This window comes from Carassius carassius, chromosome 4 (genome assembly GCF_963082965.1).
Source record: "Carassius carassius chromosome 4, fCarCar2.1, whole genome shotgun sequence".
NCBI lineage: Eukaryota > Metazoa > Chordata > Actinopteri > Cypriniformes > Cyprinidae > Carassius > Carassius carassius.
Window position 1 is genome coordinate 29,135,362 of NC_081758.1, and position 18,613 is coordinate 29,153,974.

The 18,613-nt window shown below is 35.6% G+C and overlaps 1 protein-coding gene across 1 annotated transcript in view; it reads right to left on the bottom strand.

Moving 5' to 3' along the window:
- Positions 1-17,077, bottom strand: part of LOC132139701 (ubiquitin-associated and SH3 domain-containing protein B-like) — a 30,319-nt gene extending 13,242 nt beyond the window's left edge. Inside the window, exon 1 of the mRNA XM_059548257.1 lies at positions 16,541-17,077. Within this exon, the coding sequence (XP_059404240.1) occupies positions 16,541-16,668 (128 nt within the window). The 5' untranslated portion in view covers positions 16,669-17,077. The remainder of the gene's footprint in view (positions 1-16,540) is intronic.
- Positions 17,078-18,613: the final 1,536 nt, after the last annotated feature.

Below are 18,613 nucleotides of genomic sequence, written 5' to 3' on the forward strand. Positions count from 1 at the left end.
CGTATCTGACAGTCTATCAGCACATTATAAGCAAAATAACAACATACATTTAAATTTATGTTCATTGCAGATACACCAAAGTGGTGTATTATAGAGATTGTCACCATTTGCGGCAAAGTATGAAGTAAAAACAATTATAATGTGAGATATTATTACAATTCAATATAAGAGTTTTTTATCTGAATATATTTAAAAAAATACATTTATTCCTCTGATGGCAAAAAGCTGGATTTTTGTCAAATGATCCTTCAGAAATCATTCAAATTTGCCGATGTGTGCTAAAGAAAGATTTCTTATTATTATGGTAATCAATGTTAAAAACGTTGATTAATATGCCACCTTTGATCAAATTATTGTAATTTATATATTTATATATATTTATATATAGTTATATATATATATATATATATATATATATATATATATATATATATATATATATATATATATATATATATATATAAATCATTTAAAAAAAAATTTAATGTTCACACAAACAATATTTATTTGTTGGCTGGTTTATTTATTTTCCTCAGTCACATTTAAATTGTGAAGATAACTGTAAAAGTCAGTAATATGTGTATTTTGTGTGTGGTAATCCAGTTCACTGTCTATGCACAGCGCTCAATTACTCTATATTTAGTTGGCTTCCCAAAGAAAATGGTCATCATGCCAACTAACCCTCAGGGCCCAATGCATGTTGGGATGGGGAAGCCCATGAAGCACGGCCATATGTCCATGAGTACATGAACATATATGCTCAATTACCCCCTAAAATATTGCAAATATGTATGCATTTATACACATTCCCAAGCTAAACACATAAGAAGAAATGCAATCATGTAGGTAGTGCCAAACTATGTTTAAAGTGTGCATATTCACATGCACAAATATACTCCGGACATAACACACTCACCATATGGCATGGTTTATGACATCCAAGGATGGTGAGACACATATTCAGACTTTCATACATGCATGATCAAGTACAGATGCCTGTGGAGTCACACATACACAAATGTGGTGTTCTTAGTCAGCTATTCTGTCATGGATTAAACAAAGATGGTTCCTTAAAAAATCCAAAGTTGAAAAAAAAAAAAAAACCTACCCAAGAGTTTTACAATTAATCACAGATACCTTGTTGCATAAAAATGCACAAGCGGATGTCACTGTACAAGGTGTTTATTGTTGAAGCGTAAAAATCCCTATGCTATTGCAGAAGCATCACAAGGAAACTTCAACCATCTGGTTTGTTTTAAAGTTATTATGTAAAAGAACTATAACAGAATCTTTTGTAGAGAAAATACTTTCCCAAGCCACTCAAAATTGGTCTGAAGTTGCGGAATAGGGTGAACCAGTAGTCACATATTAACCAGCATTAATCAAAAGGATTTAGGTTTTCAAGAAGCATTTGAACAAACTCCACAGTTGCACTTTTAAGACTTCATCACACCACAAACCTAACACTCCACCCACACACTCAAACTTTAATCATGCATACATCCACAAAAACACACAAGTGAGGCCACACACACACACACAACCCATAACGATTTTTATAGAGATCATATGCTAAACAACAGGGATTTTTATTCTACCTAATATGCATATGAAATCAGAAGTGAAAATCATTCTGTTTCCGGGATCACACACACTTAAACCTACTTTATTTGTTTGATTATCCATCAGCGTGTATATAAATGTGTGTGTGTCTGTATTGAGTTACAGGCCATCTCCTCCTCCCTTCCCCTCTGGTCAGTGCTCCAGGCAGGAACTCAATGATTTATTTATAACCTGTATTTCCTGTACAGCATTTGAGAGGGATGAAGAGGCTGGTCCAGGGAGTACATTTGTCTGGGTGTGCTTTTGTGTGTGGGTTTGGTTGAATATGACTATTCATACATGAAAAAAAGATCACTCTTATTTAGATTTTTTTTTTACTTTCAGCCTGTTATTAATCATCCCTAGTAACATTTTCTTGAGAGGTGGGAGTTCAAAATGTGTAACATATGTTTTGAAAATAGTGTCCAAGTCAGTGTCTATGCAAACTTTCTCACTGCTTTGGTCCAATCTCCACACTCTATGGGGAAATAATCACTTCCTGTTTACAGAGGGGTAAGTTAGCATGTATTCCCATTAAGCACAATACAGCGCAACACCCTCCCACGCATACACACACAAAAGCACTTACAGATCTTAAAGGGTGTCCTCAATACAAATTAGCATGTGAAGCAATGGAGCCCATTTTAGTTCCTGGACACTTTTCGCTCAAATTTTCATTACACAAACCAGTTTTGTTAAGAAGCTGTTCAGTTGTGAAAAACACAAGCACTTAAGTTAACCCACTTCAGGGCTTTTTTGAAGATACTCAACTTGTGTATATAAAAAAGCAAATATAGCATAAGTTCTATATACTCAAATAATGTTTATCTTATGGATCCAAGTTTTTTTTTTAATTTTTAAGTTAAGCTGAGCATTAACATTACATATACTGTAAGTGATGTAAACTTTATTTTGTCTAAATTGTTTTTCAGTTTGTTTAGCACACTGAAAATGTTATATATGTAGAGTTACTACTATAAGCCAAAACAAAATATATATACTCAATAAAATAGAAAAAACTTTGCAGAGCAGAACACTAATTACTATAATGGTGACTTGAAATGTAATTTTTACAACAAAATGTAATTTGTGTCCTAAGTTCACATGCTTTGACTAAAAACAAATTATTCAAGCTCAACATCACTGATCAATTTAGCCTGTTATTCACCAATACACTTAAAATTGTAAGTTCTTGCTGTTAAACCTGTTTAAGCTGCTCATACTAAATGGTGCATTACGTTTTTAAGAAATTTCAATGGTTTTTAATTTCAAGAGTTGTCTGACAAGAATTTGGAGTACAAAAACCTCTAGCAAACTTTCCACTGAGGCACTATATAAGCACTATATAAATAAAGATAACTTGACTTGACACATCACATACTTCAATGAGTCTCAGATGATAATTTAGATTTAAGCTATGGATTTTATTGTGGTTACAAACAAGTTACCAGCCAGCTGGCAAGCAACATCTTTTTACTTGCCAGAGCCAATTTGTACTCGCATTTGATGTTTGAAGGGTGTTAATTTAGGATCTTTCTATCACACCATCTTTCTTTCTCTTCCATTCTTTTTTTTTAGTTCTCCTCCAACCAACAGAGATGAGAGGAAAGAACAAGGAATGCAGCAGGTGATGTCACTGATTGTTCTGCAATCTCCCTCCATGCACATATCCTCATGCACAATTGTTATCCTCTGACAATAAGCCTTTCTGTCACTGTAAGTAACGGCTGGCTGTGAAGATCTTTTCACGCTCGTCTCATATTCTAATCCCGCTAGTTAACTGCTTATTATGTTAAAACTACAGGGAAGACACTCACAGCTTTTGTGAGTGTTCTTTCGTTTGCTTAAGGGTGCATGAGACCGGGCAGATGGTGACACTTTTCATGTACAGACACGGAAAGGACCAACAGGGCATAAAAGAAGGAAAATTAAAAATATTAATTAACTTTGGCAGTTTTATAGAAAGAGAACAAAACACAGCTTCTTATATCAGTAAATTAATGTTCAACAAGTAAGCAAATTAAATTAACTGAAGCCTATAAAACTGTAGTTGAGCTGGAAACTCTTTGGGATAAATAGTGTGTGTCTGTTTAGATGTAACTGTGGGTTTTAACATGCATGACTAAAACATGATTCATTTTGACTGTACAATTAACAACATTTTCTGCCATTTAGAAATTTCACATACAGAACGAGATGTATGAAGGTCGAGATTCTACAGCCACAATCAGAATCACACTGCTGCTTCTCCTATTACAGCTCATCATCTGGAAACTTTGAGCTTGATTCTGCACTGTTTCGGTCTCATCTTCTCAGATTCAGTGTTTGGCTAGGTTCAAATATAATCAGCACAAGGGTTTTACAAGAAGAGATGCAACTCTAACTGTAAAAACAATTCAAAGTGCTTGTCTATGTGTAAAGGAAGTGTACCAACACACTGAACACTGATTAAAAAATAAAAAATAAATAAAAAAGGTCAGATGTACAATGGTAAGACCATGGTATTGAATTACCATGCAAATTCTGTGGTAGATTGAGTACTATAAAATACATCAAAGTACCATGGTATTCTGATATATCATTAACTCTACCACGGAACTTGCACAATACATTTTTGTAAGGGTTTCGTTACAGAAACGATAAATTACCAATAAATTTAAAAAACAAAAGTAAAACGTGCATTCCCAGGAGTCCCAGTGCTATATATCTTATATTATTTTTGATCCTTCTTATTTTTAATATCAGTAATCCACATGATGAGGCTTTGTGTTAAATCTTTTTAATTATTAATGTGTATGTCTAATTAATTAATGTTTGTTGCATTATTTTAGTATAAAATATAAAAAGTAGATCAGTATTTTAAAATTATATCACTTAATGAAATATAAGTTTGTAGTATAAGTAGGTATACAGGCACCTTTTTAAAGTTATAAATCTAACTTTTTTTTTTTACAACATAGTTACAGTTATCTATTTAGCTGGGACAACACACACTTCTGATATTTATGCAAAATGTAACTTAATGCAAATTAACTACAACTAATACATAAGTTAAATGTATTTATGGAAACTCTGATTTCTGCCGAAGTGCCGCAGTTACCACAGTTTTCTATCACAGAACTGAATAAACATAAAGAGCATTATAAGCTACAATACAAGATGTTCCAAACATTTTAGATTATTCAATATGATTTATTGATTTCTGCTCTATGATTTATTCTGCATTTTTTTATTCATAGCTAAAGGAAAAAGGGTGAATGAGAAGAGAAACATCTTTTCAAATAACTAAAAATGTAAACCCATCAGTTCATTCATTTCTAAACTAATGGCCTGTCATTAGATGACATCAGTTGGCTAACACTCACCAAAAGCTACTGTAGTATCCACCAAAACACCAAAACCAAAAAAAAAAAAAAATGAATAGTCGCTTAAGTCATAAAAGAGGTTAAAACAAAATAAATATTTTGAAAGCTTATTGTTTGGGAATCCCAAAATAATTGAACAATAACTATGATTTTGGTAACACTTTACACTAAGGTTCTGTTTGTTAACATTTGTTAACTAATAATGAACAGTATAATTTTTATTAAAGGAACACGGCAATATTTTTGAAAATAATTTTCATTTTCTGTCGTATAAATACAGATACAAATGTATCAGCTAATGGAACCATATTTTCAAATGTTATCTGTAATTTGATGGAAACTACACAGTTAGCATGGTAAATTTAAAGATCTATTTAACTTCATGTTATGGAAATGATGCATTTATGCCTGTTTGTTCTCTTTCAGTGAACTTACTTTGCACTGCAGTACACATGACACTACAGTACACACCTCAGTTCAGTATATGGTTATACAGAGATCGGTTCATATTTACTGCAACAACAAAGAGGAGCTATGTACTAGTATCGCTTTTGATTCCGTTTCTGTGAACTTTTACCATTGTATTTTCGATTATGCACATATGTCTATGCGTGTACCTCACTACATTTGAAGTTTTGAGAGTGCATGTGTCTTTCCACCCCCACATCTCTGTGTCTCAGCACATATGGGTTCCTTTATGTCCCAGCAGCCACGGCGCTCTCTAAAGGTCACAAACCACTTCCTGAAATGGGGCACTTCCTCTTAGCGGACAAACTTTGCACTGTGAGTTTACAAGGAGTCTGCAGGCGTAAGAGTACTGCTCATAAACATGAAATTGTAATTTTGAAGACATCCTTTAAATTGAAAAATATTAAGTGAGAACTGAGTGTCTTTTATTCAACATTTCATCAATATGAACTAAATTGTAAAAAAAATTAAGTCTATTAAACTAAATCAATAACAAAGTTACGAAATAACATTGGTAACCATTTCTAAAATCTGTGCTGAGGAAAGAGAACTCTGAAGCTGTGATTTCATGTATTTGCATTCTTAAATAAAAATTAACCAAAGGTGATGGACTGAGACAAAACACACAAGTAGAAGACAGTTTCACTAGAGGAAAATATCACTTCTCCGTGATTGCTTTTGCATAGCTCAGGAAACTCACTAAAGTTCTCATTTATCTTTTTAATTAACAAATTGTTCCAGATTCTTTTCGTGAAAAGAACCTTAGAAGTTAACAAAAAATATTTCAGTCACAAACCTTAACAGGGTCCAGAAATCATTCTAACATACTGTTTTGGAGTTCAAAATCTAATTTCTTCTTATTATCAACAGCTGGACAATAATTAAATATCAATATGTATCGCGATATAAATTTTAATGGTGATATGATTTTTAAACACATTTCCGATATTTCGATATAGGTTACCAGTGTTTCCCATACATTGATTTATTTGTGGTGTTTGACTTCACTGAATAAACATAAGCACTGCACGTTTCAAAATCAAAACACATCGCAGGTATTCTATATGAATGTATATCTGAAGGGAACCGACTGTTATATATATGTATGCTTTTTTTATATTATATTTAAATAATATATGGTTTTAAATGAGGTGTCAGACTTGGCAAATTCATTATTCATAAATTTGTATACACAGACATCCTTTGTGGGGGTTCTTGGGAATCCAAAAACAAAATATCTCAAGAAGCTCAATATCTCAATAATTGCAAGGTAGTGATACACACACACACACACACCCAATATCTGATAAGCAAAAGACTTCAGAAAAAGGTTCCATTTGCTCTTTATTTAATCTCACTTGTGTATAGGAAAAACAAATTAGAGCAATTTGGTTTGTGATATTTCCATTCTATAGTCAAGACAAATATTAGTTTTCCTAATGTGATGAAAACGATGACAGACATCTCCGTTCAGTTTTAGCAGACATGAATACTTTACATCAGAGATAAATAGACTGCATTTTTTAAGCCGAATCAACCTAAACATTAAGTTTGAAAATGTTTTCCCTTTTGGGGGCATATCCAGCTGCCAGTTGTTTGCAATAATTTGGTGGGACAGTAAGGGTTGACCGTTTTCTGTTGAGCTCAAACCTCTAGATACTGCACTGTCGTGACCTTCCTCCTTCCCATATATCCAATGAGAGAAGCTCATCATGTGATAACTCCACACACACAAAGCAGAGGCTTTGTTGTCATTAAGAGACTTATATTATTAAGAATCATAGATTATTACTTAATATCCAAGAATGGCCAAATATGATCATGTATGGCAATATAATGAAAAACAGTGGCTGAGTGGCTGAAAAGTCAGATTCATTACTAGGAGCTCCAAACCAGGTAACAGGATCAAAATAAAAAAATGAGAATACAAATCTACACCCCACATTTGATGGACAGCCAGAACACATGGCTCATGTACAAATACGTGCACACCAACACATGGCCAAACCAAGAACACATAAACAGTTTGGCTTTTATTCTTACAAAGCCTAGGAGTACACAAACCATCCAAACATATCAATAAAAATATTTTTAATTATTTTTACAAACACCTATATTGTTTGTATCAAAGTTTTACTGCAAACATGTGCTTGCTTTGTATTAAGGCAGTCGTCTTGATATAAGATATAATTAACAAAATGTACTCATGTTATATCAAACCTGAATGACTTACAATCTTCCAGTTAACATAAAAGGAGAAATTATTATTATTTCTTCCATGCAATAAGACTTTCATGCTCCACAAAAATGGTCCATATGACTTATGTGGAGTGTTGGGTAAGTTACTTTTATAAAGGTAATTAATTACTAATTACATCACAAATATTGTGTTTACATTACTTTTCTAATTACTCTGTCTGAAAAGTAATTTAATTACAGATTCAATTCATGTCTTAGTCTTATCTTGTATCAGAGTATTTTAGGTTCTTTTCTCTGTCATTGGAAAAATTGCAAGTGAACATGCTGGCGCACAATGGGTTAAAGACACTGCATTCAATTTTACCTTTAGATGATAAATGTAGATTTCCAATTCAATATTAATTTTATAAATTATTTACAGTATATATAAAATACTAATATAAAAGTCATAAAAAAGTAATATAAAAGTATTTTATGAGTAACGTTAATTAAATGACCTAAAATTGAACAGTAATTCCTTACTTTACTTTTTTCAGTGGATAAGTAATTTAATTACAGTAACGTGTTACAATCATAATCTTCTAAAGCCATATGATAGCTTTTTTTTTTTTTTGAGATACACAATCCATATTGTTTTTTTACAAAAAAAATAATAATTCTAATTGTGGACTAGGTCTCATTGGCGAGTTCATAAGAGAAGTTGTAACATTTATTTGTACATGATCATTTTTCTTAATAAGATCTTTTCAATTAATCAGTTTGTTTGTTTCACAAAAAAGGTCGGAATAATTTGTTTAAGTATCTGTCTCATTTGCTTCTTGAGTTCAACTCCCAGTGATCTGGTCAAAGAGATTGCAAATTGGGCACAATCTTCACCAGAGGATCATCAACATATGGGTTTGGAATCACATGTAGTTGAGCAAAAAAAGACAGTATTTTCATTTTTGGGTAAACTATCCATTTAAACATGATTTTCCTTATCTTCAATATCACCAGTATATAATACCACCATGTACTTTATGAAACCCTTGACTAACCAATTAACTGAACTTTTTTTTTTTTCAAAAACAAAGTAGCTTTGAATTTTGTCACAATGCTGTCTTCTTTGAAATGAATGTTTCCACCTCAAGACAGACTCACACTCTCCTTCAAAAACTCACAGAATACCCCTTCTCTATTCTCCTTCTGCCTTTCTCTAGTGGAAACTTTGTGCAACTCTGCATCATCAGGCGAAACTGGAAAGAGTCCCTAAGCAACCGGGACACAGAAACATCAGTGTTTCCACCCAATGTATGAAAGCTTCCCACTCTAACTGACCTTAACACACACAGGCCGACAGCCTACCAATAAGTTTGACCTTCACAGACTCACACAGAAACCTCCAAAAAAAGACCAAAGTTTCAAAACTTACTCATTTGGTTAAAACACAGGTGTGTCAAAAGACAAAAATGGCCTAGCTACTGTACATACAAATCTCCATCATTCTCACAGGAAACATCTCAAGTAACGCATGTAACCATGATTCCCCAAGAGTGAAAATGACGCTGTGTCCTCTAGTGCACACTATGGGGGCTGCCGCCAGCAGGACCAGTTTCTGAAGCACATGGGAAACAACTCCAATCCTACTGGCACATATAGCCCATGACGTGTCACAGGTAGGCATGGGCCGGTATGAGATTTTGATGGTATGATAACCTTGAGCGAAAATCTCACGGTTTCGCGGTACCACGGTACTGTTGTCACAGCTCTGAAATGTGTTATTTTTAAATGATTGGGTAAAAAACACAGCAACATACAGAATATTATAAACAGTAAAATTAGTTTAATTTTTTCTTTGATTTGTTTCCTAAAAATAAAAAAATATAAAGACTGACATCTTTAGTTAACCTAAATCTGTAATTAGTTATTTAATTTTAGTTATATCATTCATATACATATCAATTAGTTATATAATAATAACCACACACATAATTAGATTTTATTATAAGCCAATCTGAAGCAAAAACAGAATGTTCTGACTAGCTTTGTGAAGACAAAAATGTCAGTCAAATGCTAGTCAACCGCTGGAATCCTCCTCGTACAATGGACAGATGAACCTGGACTGTGTATTTGTTGCGCATTCTCTCGATGGAACTCTCAACTTCTCGTATCTACATCTAATGTAAAAACTGTAAACATATGGCTTTCAGCTTTTGATGTTGTGTCATCTTTTCTAAAATCTTTGTAAAATTTATTTTATTGTTATTCATGTATTAATATTACTTAATTTATTTGTATTATTATTGTTTATTTTATTTATTTATTCCTATTTTTTTCTTCTTTATTATAAAGTCTACCAGGGCGTGGGACGGGTTCTAAATTTGCACAGTTGCTTTTTGTTTTATACTACTGTTCCCAGAAGAAAATTTCAATAAGCAGTTGTTAAGAAAAAAAACTTTTCAGAAGACAGTCAGTTCCCCTCAGAAACACATTCATATAAACTCCCAAATCAATATTGAGAATTTTCTTCTAATAGTTCATCTATAAACAGTGAGATCTGCCTGCTACAGTATTTTTCTCTGTGCGTCCGTCTTCAGTGTCTCAGGCCTGTGTTAATGGGCATTAACAGACTTCATATTTTCATATAAATTACATTTTGGAAAACAATTGCATTGCAACGCAGTTTGTGCAAGTCCAGAACAGAGAGTTGCAATAAGGCAAAAAACAGCCAGTTGCCAATCGCGTAAAGGCCAGGGTATATTTCGGCCGTCCACGCACCATCAGCATTGCGTTATTTTTGTCATCAAGATGGCTCGCGGACAGCTGCGCACCCCATGGTACTGCGCATGTGAGCTTATCCGTCCGCACTCATCTGTGGTGGAGTATACTTTTGAAAGCTGTGCGGACATGGCTGTGCGCAAGACAAAAAGGAACGCTGAATGTGAAGTGTACCCAGGCCTTAAGTTCGGCCATCCTACACACACGTGACTGACGGCTCAGGACAGGAGGAGGAGGGGTCAGTGTTAATCTCTAGTCTACACACTGAACTCAACCTGAGGGATTCCTACTCTTTCAGTCATTGAAGAGACATGGAAAACAGCGCATACCGCATGAACAGTATAATGGAAAATATTAGTGGTTTTAAAACCGTGACATTTTCAAATTGCAGTATACCTTGAAATCGGTAATCAGCCCACGTCTAGACACAGACAGGCAGATGGCGCACATGTCACTAACTTAGTTCGGGACGCAGCGTCTCATTCCTTCTTTGAGAACCACGGTTATATGCTTAACCCGAGAACATGCTTAACCAGCTAAGAATGAACCTGCTGAAAGCCACCGACCACACCAATGCCTTCTTGAACTCACAGACCATCGCATCGATGGATATTTCAAAGAAGCCCGGAAAGCCAATCTAACTACAAATGCAACACAATTACTATCATGGCCACCAACGCAGCAGAAAAGTGAGTGAGTCACGGCACAACAGCTGTCTCAGGGGACACCCCAAATCTATCTAGGTCACTTAAACACCCTGGGAGAGAAAGCTCGCAAGCATCTCTCCACAGAACATCTACATATATCCAGACTTCGCGAGACTCTCCACACACAATAATATACATATTAGAGAGACACGGCCCAGCTGAATATAGCTCCACCCACGACCTTGCAAGATCAGGGCTAAAATGACTCAGTGCTCACACTTCATTGTCATAACAACACAAGCCACACGTGAGACACAAACGCTTTGCCCTGCATCCCATTGGAATAAGTACAAGAGTGTGTGGAACCTTTACATTGAGACTGATCACAATGAGCATTTAGCAATGAACGTGCGTGCTCCTCACCGAGACAATAATGCAAAAGTCCGAAAATAGAATTCAAACACAAACACATTCCCTAAAGTGCTGCTCGATGCGCCAGGATAATTCTTCACACATGATGAACCAACAGACCCCTGAAGACAACAAAAGTTTGGAGACATGTTTTGTAGGCAACCTTTTACACCTATGTTGTCACGGGCTACCTGGGCCAAAAGGACTGGAGTGGTTTCATACGTGCTTTAGACACCGGTCCTGCTGGCGATAGCCCCCATAGTGTCCGCTAGAGGATGCAGCGTTAGTTCCTTTGTGTATCTTTCAGACGTCACAGAATTTAAATAGGTTTTAACAGGCGAAAAAATACAGTCCAAATGTTTGAGATCACCTGAAAATGTGGGTTTTTTGGAAACAAAAAGAAAATTACATACAAATAATACATATAAACTAATATTTATTTTTGTTATTAAGAATTATCTATAAACATTACAATTCTATACTGTGTTGTCAAGATGAAAAACAGACAAAAAGTAGACAAATCAACATTAAAAAAAATGTATATTTATTCTGAGATTTGTTAAAGATTAAACACAACAGTGATGTAACATTTTAATTGTTTTTAAATATTTACTTTAAGTGAGTATTAGACTATACATTTTTTTATATAAATGTGAAAACAGGGGAAATGAGGATGGACAATTAATTATCCAATACTGTCCAAAATGAATTAAATCTGTATGTATATACTTTGGACCCCACAGTATATATGGATGAAATGTTAGATTAAGTTATCACATCTTTAAATGTAGAGATGTAATAGGTCTTGCTCTGACTAAAGTAGACTGTGAGGTGAGTGAGTTATCTTTTTTTCTCTCAGTGGTTTAATACGCATGCTGTTGTCTTAACACATCTCTTCATATCACATGAACTGGCAGCCTAATGGTTGCACATCCCTAGTAGGCACTCAGCATCAATGTCACATCCGTCTCTCTTGCCCTGAAAAAACATTACAATAAAGAGCTAGTGCTTTTTAAAACAACGCTTAACCAAAGGCCTCTTAAAGTAGTACACTTCAAAGAGCACACTGCAGTACTATATATCTACTTCTGGTTTACAGATATGTTATATTATGTAAAATACAGAATACTGTCTAACTCTTGGTCAAACTTCATGTAAAGATAAAACTAAACTTAATTAAAATAAACAAACTGAACAAATCCAATGCAACAGCCATATTAAAAAACACTCTTATGAAAATGTGCTAATAAAACAGCTCTTCATCGAAACATTTCACTCATCTCCCCACTGAAAACAGTCTTCCGTCCATCTCTCTCAATAACTATTCCAGCTAGTCTACTTATGTCCAGCAAGACCGATGAGGTCTCCTGTCATGTGTAACCATTTTTAGGCTATTATATATCAGAAAAGGGAAAGTCTGATGCAAATGTCAAATATCAGAATTTTCGGTCTGTCCTTTAAAGACCTTTCAATGCTTAAACTGTCGTAATCGGTTATATTCGGCCTACTAAAAATAAGCAGTCCCCGTTGGCTAAGTTCTGTTCAGAGACAAACTCAGTAACCTTTATATCACCACCTAAACTACCAATGTTAATACCTTCTCAACAGGTATTTCTTAAGAATGTGGGCTACATTATACATGTGGGTTGGCAATTAATCATTGAAAGTGATAACCAGGGGGAAAAATAAACAAACAAGGCATGAATTGAATATCATATGAAAAAAATAGATTTTTATATTATGACTTAATTTGTCCCAGCAGTTATACTGCATGGCAGATGATGTATAAAAATGTACAAAGGACAAAATTCCTGACATAAACATAACACATGCTAATTTCTTTTTTGGTCTACAGAAATCAAACCTTCCATTGGTAATATTAATTGTTAAGTGTTAAACAAACTGTTGACTACATTTCAACTAACTGAGCTAAAAAGGCTTCTTTTCCCCTTGATCATAATTTTTAAAATATTTATTTATAAGATTAAAACAATGATAATGTCCAGCTAATATTAAAAACAATGTGAGGGAGAGCCCTTAAATACATATAAATGCATTGCTTGATTACAGCACTACTGTATATTGTATCATAACATTTACAGATCTGTACTGTACACAGTCACATAAATAATAAAAATTTTCTTTATTTACTTTCTCCTCTTGAGGACACGGCCGAATGCTTTCCATCTATCCAAATACATACACTTATAGTGTGGTTTTTACCCATATAAAAACAAGATCAGTCTTTTAATCTATATATGGCACTCCTCACATTTAAAATCATGTTATGCCAATCACCCATGTGCATACTACTTGATGTCTAACACTTAAGCAAACTCTTAAATGCTGTCAGAAGCAGGCAGACTAACCATAGAAGGCTAGAAACCTAGCATTCCACTGCTTCAGATGTCAGCAAACGACAAATATTTGGCCAAATGTTTAGAATTCTCATGTCAAGTACGATGACCAGCTGAATCCACATACACGAACAAGATAAACTGTATCCACAGGGACATCAAACCCGAGATTGGATTCAGCCACAACACACAATAAAAAGTGACGTGACATTCGGCCAAGTATGGTGACCCATACTCAGAATTTGTGCTCTGCATTTAACCCATCCGAAGTGCACACACACAGAGCAGTGAACACACACACACACTGTGAACACGCACCCGGAGCAGTGGGCAGCCATTTATGCTGCGGCGCCCGGGGAGCAGTTAGGGGTTCGGTGCCTTGCTCAAGGGCACCTCAGTCGTGGTATTGAGGGTGGTGAGAGAACTGTACATGCACTCCCCCCACCCACAATTCCTGCCAGCCCGAGACTCGAACCCACAACCCTTCGATTGTGAGTCCGATTCTCTAACCACCAGGCCACGACTTCCCCAAGAAAAAGACATTTTGTTCCAATCACGTTTGTTCACTCTCCCTGGATTAAACATTAATGGCAACATTTGGCCTGTACAATCCCAATCTCGACACAAAACCATAATAACAAAGAGGCTAGAAGGATTCCGCACAGATTATGGAAACTGCAGGATTAATTCCAAACGAAAAGTAAAGACAGTGAGGGACCCAGAGAGAGCGGGAAAGAGAAAATGTGTGTGGTTAAAGGAGGCAGCGATGAAATGGAATTTTGATGAATGAACATCCAGCTCCTCACTGACAGCAATCTAATGTAGTCTTCATGGTTGGTTGGAGATACCTTACTCTAACCATCCTCCTCAGTGTAGTACAATGATGGAAAGCACAGATGTTCAGCTAAATGACACTCACTGCATCGAAAACTGGTATGGTGCCACATATGGTATGACATCACTTTTTGTAAAGAGCTGATCTGTATTAATTGTATTGATCTTTTTCAGAACCAATTCCAATAAAAAATCAATCATAATACTGGAGCAGAATGACTTGCATAATGTGCATTGTTATGCTTACTGAAACACTGAAATGTCGTTTAAAGTGTTTCCTGCATCGCTATTCTGCAGCTCTGCAATGCCTACCATATCAACACACACAAAAAAACACAGCACAAGTGTGGTATGTTTGCAGAATAAATGACTGGTTCCTTTTACATTCACCTAATTAATTTGACTTAGTTAAACTGAACCATGAACTGTTACTATTATGCCGTGTTTAAAGGTTCATGAACTTTTTCTTTACGTTTAGGCAGCTAGTTATTGAGCAATTGCTTAAAGTGCTATAATAGTAAGCATATTATTATTGTTACTTTATTTATCAACTGGCAACTAAATGACAAGTTTAGTAATGTAATTGTGACACCCATAAGTGAGCGATCCGCTCCAAGTACAATAAATCTGCTTTTCTGGAAGACTGATGTCTATTCTTTATTTTATGTTAGTGTAAATCATTTTAATATTTCTCAACGGTTCCATTTTTTTAAAATAAAAAAGGCTTTTGTTGTGACTAATGATAGTTTCTAAAATAAACGAATGAGCGAATAAATAAACGTAGTAACACAACGGTTGACTTAAGGTCCAATAAGGTTTCATTTGTTAACATTGGTTAATTACATTATTTATTATAAACTCGTAATGAAAATAATTCTAAAGCACTTATTAAACTTAATATCACTACAGTACTACATTTTCTACTGCGATTATTTTATGATAATTTTAATTTATTTGTTTGTAAAGCACTTTGAATTACATTTGTGTATGTAATTCAAATGTATGCATAATGTTAGTCAACACATTCATAAAATTGCCTAAAATTACTAATACATTATTAAAATAAAAAGTTGTATCTTTTAACATTAGCTGATATACATGAACTAAAAATCAACCACTGTATTTTATTAACTAATGTTAATAAAGATTAATAAATACTGTATTAAATTAACTGTTATTTGCTGGTTAATTAGTTAATGTGTTGACTAATGTTAACTGATGGAACCTTATTGTAAAATATTGTTTCCATGTTATTTTAAGTTTTGCTTGTCTAGAAATTATATATAAAAGTTAGGACCAATTAATAGACAGCATGTACGCCAAATAACAGTTCTGTGAAAAGCAATTTAAAGTCTGTGAAAACACCATCTGTTAGAACTGCACTACATTTATTTCTGATTTGATAAATGGACTGAACAATAGTTAATAGAATTGTTAGATTCCTCACGAATCCCAGCCCAGTGCATGTTCAAGTGCCATGACGCCAGGATAATAAATGTAAAAAAAATAATAATAATAAATAACAGGCAGCAGTTATGATGCGCCATACGATGGACAGCGGTGATCTGACCCCCCAGGGGTGCCAACCTCATCCGCTCGAGGAACATATCCTGTCTGGACAGATGCAGCCCAGAACATGTAAGACGAGTTTATAAAAACGGCGACAAGAAAACAACTTTATACTCATTATCCCATCGGCGATGAGCCCATTTCGTCATGTTAATCAATAACACAACCAGACCGACGCCATTACAAAGGCAACTTGTTTTTAAATATCTGCTGTGTTTCCAATGGGTTTTGCGGAGCTCTTATCACGTGTGTTTGTGTTCCTAACGTTTGCAGCTGTGGCTGCAGCTGCGTGATGCTTGAGATCTGGGAGAGATGAAACTCTGGTACTTACGCCCTGGTTTTAGGGAAACCCATGGACAGTAAAACATCCAGACTGTTTCCATGTTTGACAGTTCCTGTCCGGTTCTGCCGCTGCATCCGTGGTGCGACTTTGGCATATAGGTCCTCTTTTGCTGCCATGGTTCAGCTTTCCATTTGGCTTCAGAACAGCGATTTGCTTACTTATGATGCGTCCAAATGGACGGACACGACACACTAAAACATCGAATCAAGCACTACAGTATCTGCGTTAAAGGCTGGTTCAAAAACGCCCCATTATTCCTCGCAGTCGGACAGACAGAAATCTTGGCGGACGCGCTGCAATGTTTCTAAACAAAATGATTTGAGCTTCCTGCTGGAGCGCTCATGTCATTACAGTTTGAGAAAGGGGTCACCAGTCGGAAGTCAATCTTATCTGCTCCGCGTATCAACAACCAACGCTGTCGCTGTCCGCCACGGGAAGAAATATAATTCGCCGGAGCCACTCGAGGCTCGGTGTATAGTTATAAATATCTAGCAGGCGCGCCGTGAGCGAAATCAGTCAATACTTGTTACATCGTTTCCTCCTAGACATGACTTATTTATGAATGGGGCTTGACTGAAAGCGGACGCAGCCTATCAGCAGACGGGTCCCGCCCGGCCCCGCCCCCATCCCCCTTAAAGTCGCAGTTTAGAAAGGTGACGTTGAGCAGATTCGTTGGGTTCGAATGGAAGGCAGCGCAGTTAGTGAGAAGCATCATCGTCACTGCTCACATTCAGTCGAACTTTCTTATGTAACTGTGCGCAGGTAGAACGTAATTTTGCAAAATTCATGCATTCTGTATGAATTAACTGTAATAAAAGCTGCCTTGTGCAAATAATGCATTAAGTATAGCTGACTTACTTTTTATGTTCTGATAGTTAGGCTAATGCTTTACTCTATTATATTAAACATTTTTCTGTGAGCCTGTATACAGTTTGCTAATATTTTGTTATAATACTAATATACTGTGTCATATTAATACTAAGACAATCAAACTAAGTGGTCATTTTGAATTTTGGGCAGAACTGTTTATCTGACCAAATAGCAGAATACCTGTCTGAAAAAAACAATTTTTGCTGACCTAGTGGCACTGAAATTACAATCAATATCAACATCAATATAATCAAAATACGTTTTTTTTTAAGTTACAGATGCAGACATCCTGTTGAGCCCCTCAAACCCATGACAATTTCAAATAAATTTCTATCGTGTGCAGAGCTGTTTTAGCCACAAGATCCAGTCTGTCTCCAGATCAGATGGTCACTGCAGTCACCCGGATCCAGTACGTATCCAGACCAGATGGTGGATCAGCAACTAGAGAGGACCTCTACAGCCCTGAATGTCATCGGAGACCAGGACAACTAGATGAGCCCCGGATACAGATCCCCTGTGAAAACCTTGTTTCCTAGATGGCCATCGGGACAAGACTACGGAACCAGATGAGTCCTCTGCAAAATACAACTTTGCTGCAGCCTGGAATTGAACTGCTGGTTTCATCTGGCCAGAGGAGAACTTCTCCCCCGAATGAGCCTGGTTTCTCTCAAGGTTTTTTCTCCATTCTGTCACTGATGGAGTTTGGTTCCTTGCCGCTGTCTATGTCTTGCTTAGTTGTGGACACTTTCACCGATAACGTCGAATTGATTGCACAGATACTACTTTAAACTGAACTGAGCTGGATGATGACATCACTGAATTAAATAATGAACAGCCTTTTTGCATGTTTGACACACTATTTTCCTATGTAATGCTGTTCAGTTGCTTTGACACAATCTGTTTAGCTAAAAGCGCTATATAAAGAAAGGTGACTTGGCTGTGCAGAATTCGCTGTCCTACACTGCCTCCTAGCGGTCATATTCAGAACATTGTAGTTCCCCTCAAATTATTTAAACACGTTAAAAAATAATGTGAAATAATTACACGCATTCCTAATGTCATCCAACGTGAAAAGTGATTTTTCCCGGAATCAGAGTCATATTGTTCAGCTGAGATAACCACAGATAGCATTGCTTAGTTTAACGTTCACAATTGGATTTTTTTCATGAGAGAGAAAAAAATGTCAACATC